At 32.3% G+C, this 18,480-nt stretch overlaps 1 protein-coding gene and 1 pseudogene across 1 annotated transcript; one reads left to right on the forward strand and one right to left on the reverse strand.

The window, feature by feature from the left end:
• Window positions 1–711: 711 nt before the first annotated feature.
• Window positions 712–8,903, reverse strand: LOC112090802 (annotated as a pseudogene).
• A 1,214-nt stretch (window positions 8,904–10,117) lies between these two features.
• LOC21404013 (cysteine-rich receptor-like protein kinase 10) lies at window positions 10,118–15,710 on the forward strand. The gene is made up of 7 exons (XM_024162932.1): window positions 10,118–11,046; window positions 13,765–13,899; window positions 14,036–14,157; window positions 14,263–14,476; window positions 14,655–14,892; window positions 15,016–15,166; window positions 15,260–15,710. Exons 1-7 carry the CDS (start codon window positions 10,203–10,205, stop codon window positions 15,560–15,562), a joined length of 2,007 nt encoding a protein of 668 aa, XP_024018700.1. The 5' UTR covers window positions 10,118–10,202; the 3' UTR covers window positions 15,563–15,710.
• Window positions 15,711–18,480: the final 2,770 nt, after the last annotated feature.

Below are 18,480 nucleotides of genomic sequence, written 5' to 3' on the forward strand. Positions count from 1 at the left end.
TAAATTCCAAAATATTTTGCCGGGTAAAAACTTCGATTAGTATTTCATAGTAAAATTTTTTCAACTTCTTAATATTGAATAATTTATAGGTAAAATTATTTTAAAACTTTGAAATTATTTTCCTTAAACGTGGTCGTATATTTAACCTGTCATTTGTATACCATTCCCGCTCATATGCCATTAATATGATAGCATTTTGGATACATTAACATACCTTGTGACTTGAGGTTGCGGTTACGAGTTATAATCTTCGCAGTCCACTCCATTAAACAAGGTTGGATGTGTGCCCGACCACGGAAATTGAATTGCAAAGGAGGTTTCTTTTTTTCTCGTAGCATTCGATGAAAACCAGGGTAAAAATCAGGAGTAACCGCGTTCCTGAGATCCCCTTCATGCCCATTGTCAACTTCCTCAAGGGTTTTAGCCTTAAAAATGACCTTTCTGCTGACTCAATTGGATGGCGTTTTCTTCACCATCGAAGAGATATCTTAAATAACCAGAATGAACTTCTTGAGAATTAAGCAAATAAAGGGGACCGCTAAATCTTGTTGAAGCTCGAACTTCGTCTAAACCAACCGAACATTAGTAACTTGGCCCTGAAGTAAGTTCTTTGCCAGATTCCTCAGGGGCTCGTTCCGAACGAAGTTTGCCAAAAGCATCCATAAATAAGCTTGTGAAAAAAGGGAAGAAATGAATATAAAATTATTATTATTATCCTTTTCTCGAGTATGACATGCGAACATAAATGTCACGTACATACTCGAGGGGGCATCTGTTATAGCAAAAAAAAAAACAAAAACAAGAAAAAAACTACAATTGTTACGTGGGAGGTTGGAAAACTTCCTGAAAGAAACGGGTGTGTGAAGAAAGAGTAAAATGTGTTATTGGAAAGTTTGGTAAAAAAAACATAATGTGGAGAAATCTACAAAACTGTTATACATGAGTGGGGGTAAAAATGATTGACTAATTAAAAAAATATATATAAATACAAAAAAAAAAGTAGTAAGTTTGCTTCAAACGTCTATATATAGGCGTGGGAAGACAGAACATTGAGAAACCCACGTAGCAAACTTTGTGCAGGAGAAAAAAACTTTTCTGAAGATATAGGTGCGTGTTGCAGGTGTTTGAAAGAAAAGTAAGAGAAAGAAAAAAAAAAACAAAAAGGTGCTTGTGTGCAGGTGTGTGAAAGAAAAGTGAGAGAAAGAAAAAAAAAGAACAAAAAGGTTCGTGTGTGCAGGTGTGTGGAAGAAAAGTGAGAGAAGTGTGAGATAGTGTGTAGAGAGAATTGCATGTATTCTTCCATTGTTGGCGTGTAATTAAGGTTGAATTACTTTGCTTCCTGGAAGTATGCTCTGATTTGACGTTTCATCTATAGAAAAGTAGTTACATATCATATTTTTGTCACCAATGATTTTACGGTGCAAGTATGTGTAAAGAATAAAATCGTTTTTCAAGGAACATCCTAAGAAGATTATCACTGCTCATTTTACTTTTTTTTTAATTGTTTAAAAAGTATAACAAAGACTTGAACATAGAGTATTGTTATAAGGCACCAGTTAAGCATCATCTATAAATAGAAAACTACAGTGTCTTTAAGTGGGGTCTACATTTTATTAGTAATGGTGTTTAGCACCGATGATGCCCTTAAGCATTTTACCTGAACACATTATAACTTACTGCTTCTTTAGCGTAGCCTAGCTAATATAATTTTCCATCCTCAGCGGCCAGATTTTCTTCAATTTCATTGTAAACATCCAACAGTGCCTTATAGTAGACTTTCATGTACTCTGGAAGCTTATCCATAGCGCTAACATCCCACCTGAAACAAAGTAGCTATTAAGGGAAAACTTTATCCAGCAAACGAAAGAAAGAAAAAATGTCTTATTAGTCTAAAACACTAGTATAATAAAAGAAAAACGAAAAAGAACCAGCCAATGAGAAAAATAACGTAAGATTTTATAATTTTCAAATCCTTCTATCTGCGAACTCTTAGCTCGCGGGACGAGTCAAACTCAAACTCTAATTATGCATGATTTCTAAATAATTAAGAGTAATTAATTATGATTCTGACTCAAACTCGCACCTCTATGCTGCTTCAGAAAAGAGCTCCAACTCTTCAAGTGTTCCATAGACATCATATATGTCATCAATAACTGATGTCATAGCAATCACTTTTGCTAGTGTCCTCATCGCAAATACTGAGGTTCAATGTAAACTCCCAAAATCCAAAGTAACACTCAATCACTCTATCTCTTGCAAAAGGCAGCTTCCTTGCAAATTCCAATTCCTTCCACCACCTAATTTTTTAATTAAAATAAATTAATATAAGTAAATTAATGTTATTACAATGAATATATAAAAAAAATTTGCATGTTAATAAAAAAAAAAAAAGTAATAATCCATCCTTGCAATATGGCTTAGTTCCTCGTGGTGAACTTTCTGCAACAAGTTGAAATCCAACTTTGCGAAATTTAAGAGAGCCTAATTATGAAGGGTGTTGTTGGTAAACAGACATGTAATGCCTTGCCTCTAGCCTTGTCAAGCCCTTTCGAATAGGTTGTTTCAAGGCATGAGTTACTTGCTCTATAAGAAAGCTAGGGCTCAAATGGCGGCTGGATGCCGTGGACATAAGACAAGTGGTAGTGAAGACAAGTGCTTCGTCTAGAATGTCCTCTCCGTGCACCCTTAGATACGTCGCTTCATACAAGCTCAATATTCCTCGGATATCATTGGCAATGTTTCCTGGAATTTCCCTTCAGTGTTCTTGAAATTCTTGAATATGTCGGCGTTAAAGCGGAAAAAAAAACTACAATTCTTACGTGGGAGGTTGGAAAACTTCCTAAAAGAAGTGGGTACGTGAAAAAAAAATAAAATATATTAGTGAGGCGTTTGGTAAAAAAAATAAGGTGAAAAAATTTACAAAACTGTTATACATGAGTGGAGATAAAAATGATTGATTAATTAAAAAATATATATAAACACAAGAAAAAAGTAATGAGTTTACTTCAAACGTCTATATATAAGCATGGGAGGGCAGACCATTGAGAAACCCACGTTGAAAACTTTGTGCAGGAAAAAAAAACGTTTTTGAACACATAGGTGTGTGTGTGCAGGTGTGTGAAAGAAAAGTGAGAGAAAGAAAAAAAAAAAAAACAAAAAGGTGTGTGTGTGCAGGTGTGTGGAAGAAAAGTGAGAGAAAGAAAAAAAAAACAAAAAGGTGCTTGTGTGCAGGTGTGTGGAAGAAAAGTGAGAGAAGTATAAGATAGTGTGTAGAGAGAATTGTCAAAAAAAAAAAAAAAAAAGGTAGAAAAATTTTGCGTTTACTCATCTATTTTAATATTATTATGATGTTTTGTACATGAAATTGTCTACACATTTTTTTTTCTCATGCCTTTTTCTGTATCGAATTACCATTATCTCAAGACAAGAAATTTATCTGTAATTATTGATTAGATTTATGTTTAAGATATACGGGTTGTAAACTTTTGAACCTAATCAAAAAAAATTATGAGATTGTAAATTTTAGAACATTTAAAACAATATTAAAATAGAGTTATAAATTTTAAAACTCTACAAATTATGAGATTATAAAATTTAAAATCTTTAAAAAAATTAAATAGAGTTGAAAATTTTAAAACTCTATAAAATTATGAGATTGTAAGAATTAAAACCGCTAAAAAAAAGGTTCTGATCATTATAATGCAGTCTAAAAAATATACATGTGTATATATGTGATGAATTTACTATAATAATTTAGTTCAAAATATTATTACAATTTTGGGCTCGTTTAGTTCGGTGATTCGAGTTTTTAATTCGAGTTGAGATGTGATTTTATGTGAGAGCTTTTTATTGGAGTAAAAAAGTTAGATGTGATTGTTTATGAGAGCCTTTTACTGTAGTAAAACTCAAATTCTAAACTCGAATCAGTGAAATGAACGAGATCACTGAGTCTTAGAAGTGCTGCCCGAAATAAAAAAAATTTGATTGATGTCTCCGTTTCTTGCAAAAAATTTTTTAGTCAAAAAGACTAAAACAAAAAACTGACCGATGGGATAGATCTGTATGACAGAATGCAGGAAAAACTTCGAAATTGGCGATCTGTTAAGCAAAAAAACAACGACAAAAAAATGAATCATACATGCATATATGTGTGTGAGAGAAAAGAATGGAAATACATTGATACACGTTTTTTTCTAACCTCTACACGTAAATCGAGATATGATGGCTTCTTCTTCATTCACGTAGACATATATATATAAGTTGCCGTGTCTGCAGCTGCTGTGACTTTTACAGTGTAATGGTTCATATATATACATATACATATATATATATATATACATAAAAAAAAAGAAACGTGTAGAAGGGATGAGGATGAGAAAAATTTAATTTTTCCTTTGAAATTAAATTGTTAGTAAAAAAGAAGGGATATACATCATACAATTAAATTAATCAGTTTAAAGATGATAAAATTTAAAATTAAAAAATATATAAGGGATAAAAGATAAAGGAAGAAAGAGGAAAATAAGTCAAGACTTGGGATGAATTAAAATTAATAGATCAATAGTTTACATAAGTTAATAAAAAGGCTAAATTACTGTTTTTGTCCATAATTGTCTGGTTATGAACCATAACTTGACAAGTTATTGTCCATAATTTACGGTTTTAGTCCATAATTTGTCTGGCTATGAACCATAACTTGATAAGTTTGTCCATAACTTATTTGGTTATGAACCATAACTTGTCAAGTTATGACATATTAATTTCTATAACTAAAAATTGGCCTATATACTTTCTTAAGTTTTTCATATTGGCCTATTTTCTACTATTTCTGAAAGATAAATCTCAAAGAAATTCGGAATATTAAATACCCCAAAATTTAGAGTACACAAATTGGGCCACTTTATGGTCCTTTAGTTCAAAAGATGAGCCCATTGTATCATAAAATCATATGGTGATTAAATACAATTTTTTTAAAATCCCAAATTTAAATAAAAAAAATCTCAACACTAAATTCAAAAATGATCCTTTTAATTTCCCATAAGGTCATATACCGGGAAATTATCCAAATACAACTTTCAAATTCAAATTCTAAAGTAAAATTCCAAAATCAAATTTTAAAACATCTTTGAATTCCTCCTATGGTCACATATTGGGGAATTCTCCAAAATCTAAATTTAAATTCAAGAACTACGATTGACTTGATTCCCCATCGGATATGTAGGCAACCTAAAATTTAGGTATAGTTTCAAGATCAAATTCAATCCTAAAAATCCTCACAATAGACAAAATTAAAACAAAACTAAATCAAATTTGAAAGTGCATCAATTTCTCAAAAGGTCATACACCGAGGAATTATCTAAAATTTTCAAACCTAAAATTCAAACTACAAGTGGCTTGATCCCCTAATGATCGACAAAATATCAATTTGACAATATTGCAATTAAAGAAAATTTGTAAAATAATTTGAATAACAAAATAGTACATGACAGAATTACATAAGAAAAGCATGACTGAACTTATAAAAAAATTGGCACACAATATTTTGAAAAGTAAAAGAAATATAGATGAGATTTAATTCATTCAGATGTTGAACTTTATAGCACAAGGAATCAAAAACCCGAATTGGGTCTCTCAACAAAAGTTCATCTCTAACCTCACATAGAAAACTCTAGCCTAGCTTGCAAAACATTCTCACAAGTTCTAGAGAGAAAATAAGAGACTGACAGTAAGACGACAGAAAACTGAATATTCAAAGCTTACAAAAACCTTAGGCCAACCCCTCTATTTATAGTGTTCAGAGGTTGCCTGTAAAATAAGGAAAGAAATAATAAAAATAGAAAATTACAAAAGAAAAGGAAACAAAATAAATTTACACATAAATTAGGAGAAATCATATATATGCTTTGGGGAAGAAATCTGGCCAATTTGCTCTGATTTTGAAGGAGAAATTCGGATCCAGCACCCCAAGACACGTGTCAAACCTGGGTTAGAGGAAGTGGACTAAATTTCCAGGTGTCGCACCCGGAGTGGAAGAAGTGTGCTCGTGGTTAGAGACAGCTGGGACCCGCTCGAAAAGTTGGCGCATGCGGAGTGGGCGGACGGAGCTGGCGTTGCAGGTGTGGGGCCCGCATTGGACAAGTGGCGCGCTCGAAAAGAGCGGCAGGTCTGCTGCTGTCGTGCGGGACCCACGTGAAATTGGGTTGGAATGCGCTGGAGATCATGCGCCCTGGGATGTTTGCGTGCTGGCCACGCGCGCAACGCGAGATTGCAGGAAGAAGCGGGCGCGGATTTCCGTGCTGACTGGTGCGGTGGCTTGGCTCGGTGGCTTGAATCGGCTTGGTTCATTTCTTTCTCTCTTAATATGGCTTGTATGGCTCGGCTTAGTGGCCTAAATAGGCTGAAAATGACAACTTCTTGTGTAGCTCTTCACACTGCTTTTCATCTGTAAATATTTAAGGAAAAACTAGACAAATTTTAATTAAAATATTCTGAATAAAAATAATGGAATTGTTTAATTAAAGCTTAAATATTTTAATATTATATAAATCAAAAGCAGAATTTAGGGTGCACTGTTATGCACTTATTATAACCCCTAGCCAGCTTATTGCTAGTCTCTAGGAATCCAAGCGCAAGAGAAATCATGTCACAAAGAAAATCTGAGTCTCAACTAGCTTAGTCACGTGAGTATTTCAAACAAACTGTCAATAATAAGTCAAATGACACTATCAAGATTATTTCAGTCATAACTCTAAATTCGTGTGTGTGTGCCCCAAACCATAACCTTCTTACTACTGACCATAACACATACAGCTTTGAAAAATTCACCAAGTAGAAGTCTCAACTCCATTGATCTCACTGGTGTCAGAAAGATTTGAGTGCAAAGCTTTTCTCTCATGGAGCTGGAAATGGAACAATCAACGCTTAGTGTGAGGAAGGTAAAATTTAGGACAAACAATCAAATGAACATTGATAAAAATATAGGTTAATCAACTACTAGAACCTTCCACCATTCTTACCATAAATCGGCTTTTGGGATTTCATTCAGGTCAAATGAAAATTTACAAAAACGAACAAAGAGCGAAAAAAATGCATAGAAAAATAAATTACTCTCCTTTTTTTTTCTTTTTTTTCTTCTTTTTTTCTTTTTTTTTTTTGCAAAAGGCAACCTCCAATAATGAAGGGAATTTAGAAAGGGGTTCTTTTGCAAAATAGCTATATAGCATCAAATGTGATTACAACCAAACTACAGGATCTGTGAAATGTTGCTCTTGCTCTTTTTTTTTTTTTAAAAGACAAATAACAAATGAGGCTCTATTACATAAGATCATTACTATCTACCCAAAATTCATCCCTCAAGCATATGCACTAAGCAAACCACTAACCATGTAATGATGTTCTAACAGTGATTTTACCAGCTCAAAAGATCAATGAAGGTTCAAAAGTCGTTTTCTCAACTCTATTAACTCATCAAAAATCAAGCACTTAAACTCGGGAATTTTTTCAGCTGACATGCATTAACGTCCATCTTACCACAAGGTTTAGCACGTGTAAAAAGAAACTCTAGGAGTCATTTCTTAGTAACCAAGACAGTGAAAATCGACTCAAACCAAATATTTTGAAATCATACTTAGATAACTTCACAAAAATTTTAACCCAAATATCAACATATCAAAAATTACTTTTACACATGAATATGCTCACCACCCCTAACTAAAATTAGACAGTGTCCTCAGTGTCAAAAATTATAGAAATATAGAGAAAGAAGACACCTGGATGATGAGCATTCCACATGGGAGCATAGCCTAAGCTTCCTGATATGATTCTCCAAAAACACACACAAAAAGAAAAAAAAATGTAAAAAAAAAGCAAAGAAAACAGAAAATAAAAATATAGTACATGAGATGTGAGCAAACTACTTAAGGCTGGTAAACGGGGTTGTCGAGAATGATCTCTTCAACCTAGTTCACCTGCTCTAAGTAATTCTTCAGACGCTGGCCATTTACTTTGAAGATTCTCCCATCGGTCGGGTCCTTAACCTCGATAGCACCATTGGGAAAAATGCATTTCACTACGAACGGGCCAGTCCACCATGACCTCAACTTACCAGGGTGGAGATGCAAATGGGAATCATAGAGATGAACCCGCTGATTCGGCTCGAAGTTTTTCCTCAGGATTTGCTTATCATGAGCCGCTTTCATTTTTACCTTGATCATGGAATTGCACTTTTTCAGCATGTCAATCAATCGTTGTTCTTGCAATGCATTGAGTTTAGATGAGATGATGATTGGGAATGTGCCTTCATCTCCCAAGAACGCATGTTTTAAGGCCTCAGGTAGTTGGGCTAGTTTAACTTTTGGAGCCTCCTCATTGGATGATTTCGATTTTTCTCCTTCTGTTGGGAGCTCCTCAAAACATGGTGGCCCAAACTTGGTTCCTCTGTCCTGTGAATTGTTGAAAATTACAGACAAGTGAGCCAACTCAGTAAAACCAGAATTTTCAGAATAAGAATTTTGGAGGAAGTTTTCAAGATCTTCAGAGTTGCTTTGCTGGCTAAATTCACTGAGTTTAGCCGCAATTTTAAATCAACCCAAATTCACAAAAAATAGTATTTACTGTTTTAATTGGAATCAAAAGGTTTTCTCTTGTACCATGGGATTATAATTAAGAGGTTATTCTTATAATCTTGAATAGGTCGAACTAAAAATAATAAACTCCTATGCTAATTAAATCCTAGTATATGTGAAATTATGTTGTGTGTAATGTATTATTTCGACATTAATAAATATTTTTACTCAACAATCTGCATATGGCCACCACCACACATACGATTGCATGAGCTTGTTTGCAAAGAACTTAGTAAAAATGTTAAACTTCGTGCGAAATTGTGGCTTTGCTACGTACATAGTAATTTTTTAATCTCATATTTGACATGTGCATTGTGATTGATTAATGTAAATAAGAAATGTATTGCTGTGGCAAAACTAGGCTTCACTACAACAAAAAGGTTATTAGCGACGACATTTATCGTTGTTAAAATAACAGTATTAGTGACGTCATGTCATCATGTCGTCAATTATTATCGTCGCAAATATTGATTATTACAGCTGGCGGTGACGTGGCCAAAAAGAGGCGGGAAATTTGGCAGTTTCCCGCGAATAGGTTCTAGATATTTCTTTATTTTTTGTGACGACATATTGAAAAGTTGTCACAAAAAATGGTTCCAGAAAATTCTTTTCTGAACGACTGTTTTTGCGATGACACATGTCGTCACAAAAAATGGTTCCAGAAAATTCTATCAAGGATGACTATTTTTGGCGACGACTTTTGTCGTCGCAAATAACTGGGGATTTATTTTTCCCCAAAAAAAAAGGCGAAAACTTTGGCAGTTTCCTTAAAACTTCGTCGCAAAAAATGAGCCCGGGACGTATATTCCTCAAGAATATTTTCAGAAATATTAATTAGGTGAAGAAGAACGACGTCATTTTAACATTAATTCCAGTGAATCTCTCGCGTTATCTCTCATTTTCTCCGTCTAAAACCTCCAAAAACACTGAAAATAGCTTAAAAATATCATTCTCTCCTCAAATCTTTCATTTGTGGAGAAAAAAAGTCCAAAAACGTGGAGTTAGACACAAATGTTGTTCAGATGAAGGTCGCCACATTAAAGCCTTGTTTTCTTATAGTGCGTGACAGCAATCCTTGAAGTGGTGAGGCTAGAAGGGCCTTGTCTGAGACCTACCAACTGGTTGGTCTTGCCCCAGACTGCGCGGTGTGGGGTAGTTTTATTTTTTATTTTAAAAGAATTGTTAAGCGTAACATGGGCATTCTGAAACATCTTTGTAATGTTATAAGTGAACAAGTATAAAATAGAGTAGAGGACTTTGTAATGTGATCTGTAAAAGAAGGGGAACTTTTGTCATTTCCAAAATTATAAGATGAAAAACTAGCATTTCACAAAGATACTGGGAATCTGTTTGTAATTATGACTCTAAAAGAATTATAAACACATTATAAGGTCAAGATAAAAAGTAGTTGACTCGTGCCATAGTGCTCGGAAATTACTCTATTATTGGGTCTTCACTCTTCAGAATAAGGTCCGCACACGCCACGAAAGTGGTTGAATCCGTCAGAATATTATATTCTAATCAGCTAAAGTACTTTAACTATGTCTAACGACTAATGAGTCGAAAAAACAATTGAAGATGATGAAAATGGTTTCACTCAAATTTTCTTCAGCAGTCTTGCACTTTGTTCTTCTTATCAGCTTAGTCACCATCCATGCCAGTGCAACACCACCAACTTATCTCTCTCACAACTGTAAAAATTCCACATCTTTTGCCCCTTACAGCACCTACGCATCCAATCTTAACCTCCTCCTCCTCTCTCTTCGCTCCTACGCTTCTAACGTCAAGGTCTTCACTGACTTCTACTACGCCACTGCGGGCCGCAAGCTTCCCGATGTCGTTTTCGGGATATTTCTCTGCCGCGGTGACGTCTCCAAACTCATATGTCAAGATTGCGTAGTCAACGCTTCCGAAGAGATACAAAGGCGGTGCCCAGACAAGAAAAAGGCCGTAATCTGGCACGAGGAGTGCCTGTTGCACTACTCCGACCAGCCCATCTTTAACGTCTCCGATACAAGCTCAGTGAATTCCTTTCCTGGCTTGAGAAATGCTAGTACTAGTACTACCGTTACGGATAACGATCAGTTCGAGCTGTTTATAAACAGCATGGTTAACACGTTAGCATTTAACGCGGCGAATCCTCATTATGATCAGACAAAGAAGTTCGCCGTGGACAAACGGACCTTCACTAGCTCCGAGACTGTGTACGGATTGGCACAGTGCACGCCGGACTTGTCGGTAGCCGATTGTAGTAAGTGTTTCCGGTCAGCCATAGAGGAGATTCGGGTGTGCTGCAACGGGCAACGGAGCGTAAGGCTTCTTCTGCCGAGCTGTTATATCATGTATGATTTACACATGTTTTTCAACGCAGCAGCATTGGAGACTCCTCCTCCTGCACCACTTCCTCCTCCACCTCATCCAGGTACCACAAATTCACTTAGTATAAGTTGTTACCGTCAAATTACTAAGGCTTATTCATTTCATGATTCAACTCATAAATCAAATTATATTAATACAATGAATTATTACAAATTTTCTTTTACATATATAAGTTAAGTCATGATTTAAAATGTGTAAATTGTATAAATCTAACACATCCTAAGTAATTTAATAACTATTTATCCTCCTAAATTGGATAAGGTACCATGTTTATCTCGTAGAGATAGAAAATCCTGAACAATTAGTCCTAAATTGACTTTTTTTGTTTTGTTTTGTTTTGTCATTTTTTTAGATTTTTTCGGTACGCTAATATACTGATAGGTTAAATTTTTTATTTATTAAATTTACATAAAATACATAAAAAGTAAAAAATAAATTTGACCTATCCATACACCACTAGACGTACAAAAGAATTTTTTTTTTTTTTTTTGTTTAAATGAGTTTGAGATGACTTTTCAAACCGCGTTTACAAGAGGGGCTGGGATGAAATTTCCTTTTCGTTTCCTTTTATCGTTTCAGCGATAACTTTTCTAATCGCGTTTACAAGAGGGGCTGGGATGAACTTTCCTTTTCGTTTCCTTTTGTCGGTTCAGCGATTAGAGTCCCATCCATATAGAACGCTTGAATATTCTATGACTACCAACATAGTGTTAATATATTATATTGATTGTGATCACTATTAATTTATCATTTCTTGTCTAGTTTGGTACATATGAACACAAAATATGTCCTAAGTGCTTAAGTGCTCGTTTGTTTGAAGGGTTTTCATAAGTTTGAACTCAGAAAATTTAAATTACCAGCGTTTGGTTGCATGTTGGTTTTGAACTTTAGGTTCATGTCAACTCAAAAATTAAAGGTTTTATAGAACTTTACTCTTCCAAAATTCTTTGGGTTTTAACCCTAAAACACTGTTCACAACCTAACTCAAAAGTTCTCACTAACTATTTTTACTCACATTTTGGGCCCGTTTAGTTTGTTAATTTGAGTTTTTAATTTGAGTTGAGATGTGATTTTATGTGAAAGATTTTTACTGTAGGAAAAAAGTTAGATGTAGCTGCATCTGAGAGCTGTTACTGTAGTAAAACTCGAATTTATAAAAACTCATAGTTCTAATAATGTAACCAAATATTAATTCAAACTTTATTACTTGTTTAGACTTTATACTACTAAATGCCAGTTGAAACTATAAAAAACTTATATATAAGTTGAAACTCAAATGTTTAAACATTCACAATTTAAACTAGTGAAACAAACGAGGCTTTAATTAGTATAAATATTGGGTATTTTTTGATTTAACAAAGTGAGATGTAGTTACGAGAATTCTTTTCTTAATTAAAGTTACTATTGGGGTTTCCCCGTTTATGTCAGACTTTGTTGTTGAATTCTTGGCTGTGTTTGAAGTTGTTTTTGTTTTTATTTTTTACGTTTTTCAAGAAAGAAAAAATGAAAACATGAGAGAAAATGAAGACGATTTTTTGGTTTAGTGTAAAATGAGAGAGAAATAAAAAATGACTTTTAGTCATTTTTCATTTTTTGTTTATGTTTTCTCCTCTCTCAAGTAGAGAGAGACATTAATGGATTTTTTTATACTGAAAATAATCTCTTGATAAAATTACCAAACGTATTTTCAAAAATAATTTATGTCTGAGATTGAAAACGTTTTCATTTTCATTTTCAAAAATAATATATATTATTTAATAATTAATAAATAGATATACTTAATAACTAATAAATAAATAGTAATTACTTAATTATTAATTAAATATTAATTTATTAGTATTAAGTTTTTAATTTTGTTAATAAAATAATAAATAATATAGTAATTATTTATTTAGTTAAAGATTAATTGAATAAATTATATAACATATTAACTATTAACAATTAATAATTATATATCAATCATATATTATTTTAATTATAATCTATGAATTAGTAAATAGTTATTAAAAAAGAAAACAAATAGTAACTACTCAATTAATAATTAATGTTAACTTATAATTATCAATATGTAAAATATTAATCAATAATAATTAATAATTGATAATTAGTAATTAATCACTATAAAAAGAATAATTATCAATATTAATAATTTATGTATATACTAATTATTTTTCTTAATACACTAATTAATTACGTATAATCTAATAAATATGAGTGCAATACTAACATAGAAATTACTTATAATTAATTATTAATTATAATTTTTAATTATTTTGCATATTAATTTATTATATATAGTTTAATTACTAATGTACTATAATTTATCCATTATTATTATATTATTAATATATTAATTTTTATTTGTTAAATAATTATCAATTATTAATTACTTTATATATTAATTTAATATTATTAATTACGGTTATCATTACAACTTATAACAATTCAACCTCACAATTTACCAAATGTTATTACATTACTTTTGGAACCAGCAACACTTGTATAGTTAGAGTTTATCAAATACTTAATTACTTTTTATAACAGATACTTTTTCCTTCAGCACAGTTAAAAGTAATTTTTTCATAATTACAGCACTACCAAATTGGCCCAGAGAAGGGGACAAAGGATCTGAGTTCCTTTCACGTGTATGATGATCTAAATATTTCATTATTATCACGTATTTTCGCTATCTCTTGTTTTTTTTTCGTCTTTTCCTTAAGCTTGTGAAGCATATATAAATTCTACAAATTTCTACATGCAGGAAAGAAAAAAATATCGTCAATAGTCATTGTAGCCACTGTGGTTCCCGTTTTTACTGCCTTGCTATTTGTCACGGGCTGCTACTTGCGCTGGAGAGCAAGAAAGAAATATAATGCTCTAATTACTCAAGAAACTGGTAAACCTCGACAATTTTTTTTTTTAATTTTTAATTTAATTTTTATAAAATCAAATGCTTTCTTTTCCATCATTTTAATACCCTGATCAATAGGTGTGCTCCTTCCCTAAATCTCGTTTTTACGCTTGAACTGCAGTTACAAATGATATCACAACGACGAACTCCTTGCAGTATAATTTTAGGATTATTGAAACTGCCACAAACAAATTTTCTGATTGTAACATGCTCGGTAAAGGCGGATTTGGTCAAGTTTATAAGGTATGTACATATTGTTAATATATATTATATGATGTTGCTCCCTTTCAAATATAGAAAAACCTAAAGGAATATGAAATGATTATGATTATATTTATACGTTTTCAGGGAACGCTTCCAAATGGACGAGAAATAGCTGTGAAGAGATTATCCAAGAGCTCCTCCGGGCAAGGCGCACGGGAGTTTAAGAATGAGGTTGTATTGGTAGCCAAGCTTCAACACAGAAATCTCGTAAGGCTTTTGGGCTTTTGCTTGGACGGAGAAGAAAGGATACTTGTCTACGAATACGTGCCCAACAAAAGCCTTGATTATTTTCTATTTGGTTCGTGCATATCTAAACATGACAACTTTAATGAATTGAGGAGAAAACAATTAATGTTCTATCTTCCACTTATATCATAGTTATGTATCTTTTTAATGGAAAATGGAATACTTGTTCGTGTAATAACCAATACTTTTTTTTTTACTCCTAACGTCTGTAATCTTTGCCTGTTGTGCAGACCCAAAAAAACAAGGTCAATTGAATTGGTTGATAAGATGCAATATAATTGAAGGAATTGCTCGAGGAGTTCTATATTTGCATGAGGATTCTCGGCTAAAAATTATACACCGTGATCTCAAAGCAAGTAACATCTTGTTAGATGAGAAAATGAATCCGAAAGTATCAGACTTTGGCATGGCCAAATTGTTTGGAGTAGACCAAACTGAAGGAAACACCGGAAGAATTGTTGGAACTTAGTAAGTTTTGACTCCCAAACTCCTATTAATAATTTGATTCTTACAAGAACAAAGTGGGACGATTACTAAGTCTTGACTCTCAAACTTCGTCTAATCACCTTTTGTTTTATTTTGTGAGAAAAGTGGTTACATGGCTCCAGAATATGCTATGGAAGGATTATATTCCATAAAGTCCGATGTTTTTAGCTTTGGAGTGCTCTTGCTTGAGATTCTAAGTGGGAGGAGGAACACTAGCTTTCGCATAACAGATTGCGCGCTTAACCTCATAGCATATGTAAGATTTAGTGGCTTAAACAAATATGGTCGTCACAAATTAGTTTTTTAATTAAATAGTTATCAATCTCCTTATATATATATTTACTTACAGACATGGCATTTATGGAATGAAGAGAAAGCATTGGACTTAGTGAATCCTTGTTTGCGAGACTCATGTCATCCAAATGAATTTTTGAGATACATCCAAATTGGGTTATTGTGCGTTCAAGAAAATGCATTATTAAGGCCTACCATGTCATCAGTGGTTCTAATGCTGAAAAGCGAAGTTCAGAGTCTTTCCCAACCTGAACGACCTGCCTTTATTACTAGTCGATACACTAGCCAGCAAGAAATAATAGCTGTTAATAGTTGTTCTGTCAACGAGATTACAGTTTCTGATTTTCTCCCCAGATAATGAGCGAGACAAGAAATTGTAGAATCATAAAACTAATGTCTCATCATATAAATTAATCCTATGGAAAGGCTACAGCTACATATGTTTCTCAATCTTTTCTGTGATCTTCATTCATTAAGGAGTAGCGACTTCACCACTCCTAATTCCTCATCCTGTTTTAAATTAGTCAAATTACTTTTATTGACCGCTATTTACCTAAGCAAAGCTGTTTACTATTCTCTAGCTCTTCACTCTTGGGAAAAATCTAGCAAACTTACCTTTTTGACTCGGCCTTTCATCACCTGCGTCAAGGTGCAATTGGGAGGAAAAAAGAAGTCATTTTGATATTTAAAGACTAGTAATTTTAAGGTAATTAGAGTACTAATACATACTGAAAAAAAAGGTATTTCTACTTTTGATATCTCCATAAGATCAAATCCAAATCATTGAGTCCATAATGAAACCATTATTAGTTATTGGATGGTTTTACTAACATACCCCTTTTTTACTTTCTACATTCCGCTTCTAAACACACACCTTACATTATTTTAAAATGGTTGAATTTACTTTCTACACACTCCTATTATTCTAAAATTACCTCAAACTATTTTCATATTATTATTTATTCTTGATCATTTCATTTTTCTTTTCATACCCGCTATTTTATTTTAATATTATCATTTTTATATTTCTCTTTTTTTTTAGTTGAAGCTTTAGGCATCACGCCTTTTTTCTTTGTACCAAAAGAAAATTTATTAAAATATTTTTTTAGAGAATATAAAGGATACTAAAAAATATAAGATAAAAAGCAATATAATTCAAGAAATAAAAATAAATAAATAATCCGGTAACTAAGTTATTATATTATTAAGGTATGATTAAAAACAAAAAATGGAAAAAGAATGAAAAGCAAATAAATGAGCATAATAAGCATAAAAAAGAACAAAATGGAAAAAAAAATCAATTATACTTTTTAAGAAACGGACAAAAAAATAAAAAAAAAATTGATTTGTTCCTTGAGAAATGAAATAATTAGAAAAATAAAAAATATTAATAGAAAACAAAGGAAAAAAAGGCAAAAGAATAATCGCCATAGAACAAATAAAAGGAAAATGTAATATACCTCTATATAATTTTTTGGAATAGCTATTGAGCGGTAAAAAAGTAAAGTTTTATCATAGATTTCAAAGTAGCAATTGTTTATAATTTGAGAATATCACGTGGAGTGTGTGAAGGGAAAAACAATAAAATATCATTATTTTTTATAATAAAATTTAATTATATAATAAAGTCTATTATACTCATCCTTTTGTCATTTTACATAAAAATCTTTTTTAATAAGAAATTATAATTAAAAGGGGGAGTAAAGAATAAAAAAGAGTGTGTGAATAGAACAACCTTTAATTATTAACCGTTCAGATTCAAATTCAGAATTCTGACCGATTTCAAATTCAGAATTTTGATTGATTTCAAATTCAGAAAAACGTTCACTGCTTGATTAGAAAACGCGGTATAACATTATCAGTGGAATTGCTAGAGGGCTTCTTTATCTTGACGGAGACTCCAGACTAAAGATAGTGCATAGGGATTTATAGTGAAGTAATGTGTTGTTAGACAACGAGATGGTGGCAATCGGTTTGGCAAGAATTTTCTGTGAGGACCAGAATACAGGAAAGATCAGAAAAGTTGTTCTTCCTAAATACTAAAATTTTTATTTTTATTTTTTTACTTGTCTTTTGCATTCACGTATTGTTCCTATTAAAGTTAAGAAACTATGATAATGTTGTACGTAAATAGCGGATACATGGCTCCAATGGAGGGAATATTCTCCACAAAATCAGACGTTTTTAGTTTCCGCGTGATATTACTCAAAAATCATTAGCGGAAAGAGGAATAATAGCACTTACCTTGTAGAAAGCTCTTTGACACTCATCAGATATGCATGTTCTTCATTAACTGAATTGGTATTGTACATTATGATTGAGCTATAAATTCAAATATATAGATTAAGAATGTAATATACCCTTTTGATCAATATCATGACAGACATGGCAATTGTGGAAGGAAGGAAAAGAGCTGGAATTTGTGGATATAGTGCCGAAAGACAGAGCGACCATACTTTTCCTTTTCCATAACAAGAAAATTGATATTTCTTCTAAAACTTGATATTTCTTTTGTTATACTTATTATTTAGGACATGATGAAAATTGAAAAAAGAATAAACATGTTAACGTATAAGCTTTATATGCATGTTAAATAAAAATCTCAATATCAAAAGAGAGTTTTTTAAGTCTCAAACTGAGATTTCATCATGATTCAAGTAATATTGATAGCACGACATGCTAATATACAATGTGTATACTGAAAAAATGAAAAAATAAATAAAAAAAATACATTGACCGCCAATTTTTACAAATTTTTTTTTTCCTAATTTTATGATATTTCTCAAATTTTTATATAAAGAACATACACTATAACTTGACTAAAATCAATATTTTTACCAATATTTGATCATGATGTTTATCAAAATTTTCCCAAAATTTTATCATAACTTTTTACACAAGATATTTATGGATCATAAATATTCGATAAAACCTCTAGTTGTGGGAGATTGTTAAGTTACCTCCAAAATACACAGCATATTTCTCCGATTATATTGGAGTCGCCTAATGGATGATTGGAAGACCTGTTAACAGAGGCTTCTACAATAAATAAAACAAAAAACAAAAAGGACCTGTTAATAGAGTACACAATGTGCAACCCACAGTTCTAATTGCCAAAGTCACCACCATAGGTCATGGCCAACGCTGGACCCGGCCCATATTTACTTTCTTTTCTCATATCTGTCATCATTTATAACGTTGTGAATAAATTTCAAGAATTTTAATTAGGTTTGCACTTCTAACCGACTGTCCCATCCTTGCCCTGCTTTTCGTCCT

This window comes from Morus notabilis, unplaced genomic scaffold (genome assembly GCF_000414095.1).
Source record: "Morus notabilis unplaced genomic scaffold, ASM41409v2 Scaffold634, whole genome shotgun sequence".
NCBI lineage: Eukaryota > Viridiplantae > Streptophyta > Magnoliopsida > Rosales > Moraceae > Morus > Morus notabilis.

Bases quoted from the DNA above. Each gene is read 5' to 3' on its own strand.
- LOC21404013 (XM_024162932.1), top strand. From the start codon at position 10,203: ATGATGAAAATGGTTTCACTCAAATTTTCTTCAGCAGTCTTGCACTTT. The intron at 14,158-14,262 runs GTATGTACATAT...ATACGTTTTCAG, and splicing joins GATTTGGTCAAGTTTATAAG to GGAACGCTTCCAAATGGACG. The intron at 14,477-14,654 runs GTTCGTGCATAT...CCTGTTGTGCAG, and splicing joins CCTTGATTATTTTCTATTTG to ACCCAAAAAAACAAGGTCAA.